General features: G+C 48.2%; 1 protein-coding gene across 5 annotated transcripts in view; it reads left to right on the forward strand.

Moving 5' to 3' along the window:
* The window catches only part of LRRC7 (leucine rich repeat containing 7), a 103033-nt gene that overhangs the window by 68339 nt on the left and 28694 nt on the right, over positions 1–6000 (forward strand). For all 5 annotated transcript variants that reach the window (XR_012581231.1, XM_074545559.1, XM_074545557.1 and 2 more), the window contains exon 14: positions 5337–5406. Coding sequence is in view for 4 of the 5 variants with exons in the window: in XM_074545559.1 (XP_074401660.1) it covers positions 5337–5406 (70 nt within the window). In the remaining variant the exon portion in view is untranslated. The remainder of the gene's footprint in view (positions 1–5336; positions 5407–6000) is intronic.

Here is a 6000-nt window from a genome sequence, read left to right on the forward strand (position 1 = left end):
TCTGCCCCGTGGGGACACAAAGGAGGGGACACAAGGCAGAGGACTGATCCAGGGTTTCCTGGGAGCCAGGAATGCAGGGAACCTTCCCTGGCACATTAAACCACCCTGAGCAGGGTCACTGCTCCCTTTCCCAACCCGGAATCCTGCCGGGGGTCTGAGCTGGGGGAGCAGGAAACTGTTGGGAGGTATTTGGGGATTTTTCCCTTTTTCCTCCCCAGTGATTTTCCTGCTGGTCCCAGGGCCATCCCTGGTGTGCAGGGGCTGGGTGGGTGGGACAGGGGCAGGCAGGGCTCCCCCCCTTGCTGGGTCCCAGCAGAATTCCAGCCCCCTGCCCAGCTGGGAGGGGAAGAAGATGATGGAACCAGCTCCCAGTGGTGCGGAGTGGGATGTGGTGATCCTTGGGGTGGGATGTGGTGCTTGTTCCATGGGGTGAAATGTGATGTTCCATGGGGTGGAATGCAATATTCCATGGGGTGGGATGTGATATTCCATGGGGTGGAATGCAATATTCCATGGGGTGGGATGTGATATTCCATGAGGCAGAATGTGGTGTTTGTTCCATGGGATGGAATGAGGTGTTCCATGGGATGGGATGTGATATTCCATGGGTTGGGATGTAGTGTTTGTTCCATGGAGCAGAATGTGGTGTTTGATAGGAAGTGATATTCCATGGGGTGGGATGTGATATTCCATGGGGTGGAATGTAATATTCCATGGGGTGGGATGTGATATTCCATGGGGCAGAATGTGGTGTTTGATGGGATGTGATATTCCATAGGGTGGGATGTGATGTTTGTTCCATGGGGCTGGATGTGGCAGCCGTGCCCTTCCCACGCCCCCTCAGGGGTGTCTGGTTACCCAGATCCCAGACCTGCAACCCTTAAACCTGGCTGAATTGTGTTTAAACCTGGTGGAATCGTCTCCTCTACTTTTCTGGAATGGTTTAGGAAGGGAATTTTCCCAAACCTTTCCTCCTCCGTGGCTCTCAGCTCCAGTTGAGTTTGACCATTGCCCTACTGAGATGCTGGGGTAATTCTTTTGCCATGGAACTTCCCACCTTAATGAAAACTAAAAAATTCTGGCATTCTGCACCAAAGAGTTTGGATTAAGTTCAGACACCTTCTTAATGCTGGATTTTTAGTGATTTTTTTTTTACTTTCTGTGGTCCCAGCTTCACTTTCATCACCATTCCCAGCTTCACGTTCATCACCGGCAATCCCTGCTGTCCCTTTGGATGAGCCCACAGGTTCACACCAAGGAGAGCTGGGGCTCCCCTTCCTGCTGGAGCATTCCTGTGTTCCTGTCGGATCTCAGGATCTCAGTCCTGAGGTGCCGGGCCACCGAGACCACCTTGGGGGGCTCGGGAGTCCTGGAATGTTCCAGAAGTGTCTGGTGGCTGGACTTTGATCCTACACAGGAGACGACACCTGTATGAGGATAGGAGGGTTTCACCGGGGTGAATGGTGAAGGGATTGGTTAATTAGAGGGTGAGACACAGGGTTTAGGATTTATGTACAGGGGGGTTTAGAGAAGTAAGATGGAGGAATTGGGGTGTGTCCTGTCCTTCTTCTTCTTCTTCTTCTCCTCCATCTTCTTTGGTGATGGTGGCACTTTGGGATTGGTTATTACTGAAAGTGCACCGAGTAATAAGAATAAATGGTATTGGGGAAAAATGATAAATATTGTACACGTAACTTTGGGTATAAAGATAGGTGTCTGTACGGAGGGCAGGGAGTGTGCTCATGGCTGACTGCTGAGCAGAGCTCTGTCGGGCTGAAAGAACATCTTTTAGATAAACAATTAATAAACATAAAAACCGAAAGAAGAACTGAAGCCTCTTCTCGTCCTTCGATACGCGGGCTGCCCCAAGGCCACCTCGGGCCTTTCCAGGCCATCCAAACAGCCGAAAACCGGACACCTGGCGTCCCTGGGTGGGCTCGAACCACCAACCTTTCGGTTAACAGCCGTTACAGCAGTAACGGCAGTTCTGGCCCTCTGCTCTTCCCTGGAGCTGGCAGAGGAGGGAGATCCCAGGAGCTCTTTCCCTGGAGCCCTTGGAAGAAAGGACACATTCTGCTCAGGGGAATCATTGTCTGAGTCCCTCAGTGGTGCATTTTGGATCAGGGACAATGGGAATCCCAGAATTTTGGATGGGGATCCCAGATTCCATTCTGCTCAGGGGAGTCAGTGTCTGAGTCCCTCTCTAGTGAATTTTGGATCAGAGACAATGGAAATCCCAGACTCCATTCTGCTCAGGGGAATCAGTGTCTGAGTGCCTCAGTGGTGCATTTTGGATCAGGGCTGATGGGAATCCCAGATTTGAGTCCCTCTCTGGTGCATTCTGGATCTCTGCTCTTTGCCACTCCAGACCTTCACTCTGTTCCGTGTCTTCTCCTCATCCCTGGATGTTGGGACTTGCTGATCTTTGAATTTCAGGATTTCCTTCAAGCTCCCATGTTGGAATTCCACTCAGCCCAAGGCAATGCCTCCAGCTTTCCTTCCCCATGCCCACCCTCTAAGTTCTGTCCAAACTTCTCATCTCCACACCTGGGAGTCCTCTCTCCCTTCTCTTGCCATCTCCAGACCTTTCCAAAGGGAACTTTTCCAGGATTCTCTTGGCTCTGCCCAGCAGAGCCAGCAGGGTTTGAATCTGGATCCAGGAGGTGCCCGTGGCGAGGTGTTTGTGCAGGAGCAGCTCTGTGGAAGCTCTGGCAGCTCCAGCTCACCCTGAATTTCTCCCAGGGGCGGCTGCTCAGCCTCAGGCACTCCGGGAGTCTGGAAATCCCAAATTCCTTGCCAGTGACCGGTGTCCCTGTCCATGGGTAGCCACAAACACCTTGTCTCCCATCTGCTTCTCCTCTCTCCTCAGAGTCCTTCCAGGTCTGAGCCCTGTGAGTGAGAGGTAGAATTGTTAGAAAAGTCCCTTTGGGCTACACTTCCCACAGAGCCTCGGTTACTGGTAAGTGACCTTTCTTTTAGTTCCAGATTGTTCCTAAAGAGCTGAGAGAGCCCCCACTTCCTGCTCTTCAAAGGACTGAGAAAAACCCACTTTCTATTCCTAAAGGGGCTGAGAGAAACTCCCCTTTCTATTCTTAAAGGGCTGTGAGAACTCCCATTTCTGGTCCTAAAAGGGGTGAAAGAAACCCCCATTTCTGCTCCTAAAAGGACTGAGAGAAACCTCCTTCCTATTCTTAAAGGACTGAGAAAATCCCCCATTTCTGTTCCTAAAGGGGCTAACAGAAAGCTCCGTTTCTCTTCCTAAAAGGACTGAGAGAAATCCCTCTTTCTGTCCTAAAAGAGGTGAGAGAATCCCCCCTTTCTGATCCTAAAGGGCTGAGAGAACCCTCCCTTCCTGTTCCTAAAAAACCTAGAGAATCTCCCCATTCTGATCTTAAAGGGCTGAGAGAACCCCCGCTTCCAGTTCCTAAAACAGCTGAGTGAATTCCCCTTTTCTGTTCTAAAACAGCTGAGTGAATTCCCCATTCCCATTCTTACAGAGCTGAGTGAATTCCCCTTTTCTGTTCTAAAACAGCTGAGTGAATTCCCCATTCCCATTCTTACAGAGCTGAGTGAATTCCCCTTTTCTGTCCTAAAAGAGCTGAGAGAATCCCCCCTTTCTGTCTGTATTTTTGGGGTCACTCCCACAGGAGCCAGAAGAGCTCCTCAGACCTCACCATCCATCCCCACAAACTCCATTCCCTGTGTCCTTCCCTCCTCCTGGTCAGGAATTAGGATTTAGTCTGGGTGTTTGCACGTTTGTGGCTACAGATGAAGAATTTTTCCTGCGCTGCACAATTTAAAAGCAAAAACAAATTGTGTTAGAAAAGAGGCTGGGGCTTGGCTTGGCCGGAAATGTTCAAAGCCCAGCAATGATTTTGGGTGCTTCCCATCTTTGATCTCAAATTTGAGGTTTTTTCTTTCAAAGGCTTTAAAATCAGGCCTTGTTTGACGTTTAAAAGTTGTATCCAGGGGTCTTGGCAGAGCAAATGAAAAGTGCAGAGTTCTGTGATTGGTTGGGAATGGAACTGGAAAATCAGCACAGAATGGTCTTGTCCCACATGATCCCAAGGGCTGTGGCCAGATCTTCTCCCTCTGATTCCCAGCTCTCCACCTGAGATCCCTGGAGCATCTCAGTGCCCTCCCAGAGACACCTTTCAGTCTACTCCTGACTTTTGTGTTCCCTTTGAGGTGCCCAGAAACATGGGAATCACTTCTGTGGATGATTAACTCAGGGTCTGAGTCTTCTCCTTCCGGTTCTTCCAAAATCTCATTTAGGATTTGGTTTTTCCAATGCTCCTTTGGTCATTCCCAAAAGCTGGGTGAGCCTCAGTGCATGGCTGGGCCAGGCCATGTGCTGGAAAAGAGCAGGGTTAGGTGGGAAATGGGGAAGGAATTCTTGGATGTGAGGGTGGGGAGGCCCTGGAATGGAATTCCCAGATTTGCCATGGCTGCTCCATCCCTGGGAGTGCCCAAGGATGGGTTGGAGCAGCCTGGGCTGGTGGAAGGTGTGGATGGGATGGGATGGGATGGGATGGGATGGGATGGGATGGGATGGGATGGGATGGGATGGGATGGGATGGGATGCGATGGGATGGGATGGGATGGATGGGATGGGATGCGATGGGATGCGATGGAATTTGAGGTCTCTCCCAACCCAAACCACCCTGATTCTATAAAAACAGCCTATCCAGTAGGAGTTATGGGGAAAAAAATTCAATGAAGATTCCACAAATATCCTGCCATCCATTCCCATTCCCACTCCCAGATCCCTTTTAGGAAACTGTGTTTAAATGTCTCGTTAAAATGCTGATTTATTTTTTTTTCCCTGCTCCATTTAATTTTGTCATTTAGGTTCACTATGAATATTTATATTATTTTAATCTTTGGTCTGACATTCCAACAAAAATGAATTTTCCGTCATCTTGGAATATTTCTGTTCTTCCAGTGTCCCATAAAGGGAGCTCTGTGAGTGACTCTGAGGTTCCTCTAAACCTCCCTGGGACCAAGATTTTTTTCTTTTTTTCTGTCTTATATGTGTAATTTTATTACACTATAACCAAAGGAAAATATCAATCTCTCCTCAGTACCAAAGGATGTGGTGCCAGCAGTTCTACTTTCCAAACAGAACTCTTAATGTGGAATATTAATCAGATTAATAATAATAATAGGAATAACAACAACAGGAACATTGATAAAATATTGCATTTTGGTAAAATTGACTGTAAAAGCAGTGAAGTTATAGCTATTTCAGTGTGACAAACATGCTGCATGCAAATCTTTAAACAAATTACTTTGGAAACGAAGGATTCACCTTGTCCCAATGTTCTCCTTTACAGACTGAAGAATTTGCCCTTCACTTTTACCAAACTCAAAGAACTGGCAGCCTTGTGGCTTTCTGACAACCAGGTAATGCCTTTTCATATTCCCATTTTCCTTAGGAAAGGGGCTGTCAATGAACCCTGTCACTCAATTCAAGATTTAGAAGAATTTTGGAAAGGTTTGCTCCCAGCCCAGCTGTAGATTTCCATATCCAGCCATAAATCCTGCCGGGTGTCACTTTTTACCATGGAAAAATCACTTTTGCAGGATTTATTTTACCAGGATCAGCTCCTGCCTCCTTACCAAAGTAGTAAATAAAGGGCAAAAGTAGCAGGGGAGTATTTTTGAAGCAGAAATTCAAGATGTTCGTTCCCAAACTCGTTATTATCCTGTTCCCACCCTGTGCTCCATCTGCTCCTCTTCCCTTGGCTTCCTCTTCCCTTTGCCCACCCATTCTCCCATCCCTGCACATTTTGAGCTCCACTGCAGTCAGGGAGAGTTCAAACGAGTCAGAGCTGCACGAGGACTCTGGGTCCTGCTTTGGAGAAAACTCCTTTTTCTGTGCCTTTGGAATCTGAGGGGGCCCTGCTTTGTTCCAGGGCTCTGGTTTATAGCAGATATTCTTTGGGATTCTATTTTAAACCGAATTATGCAACAGGAACCCTGAGAAATGCAACGGTT

Source organism: Zonotrichia albicollis, chromosome 8 (genome assembly GCF_047830755.1).
Source record: "Zonotrichia albicollis isolate bZonAlb1 chromosome 8, bZonAlb1.hap1, whole genome shotgun sequence".
Taxonomy (NCBI): Eukaryota; Metazoa; Chordata; class Aves; order Passeriformes; family Passerellidae; genus Zonotrichia; species Zonotrichia albicollis.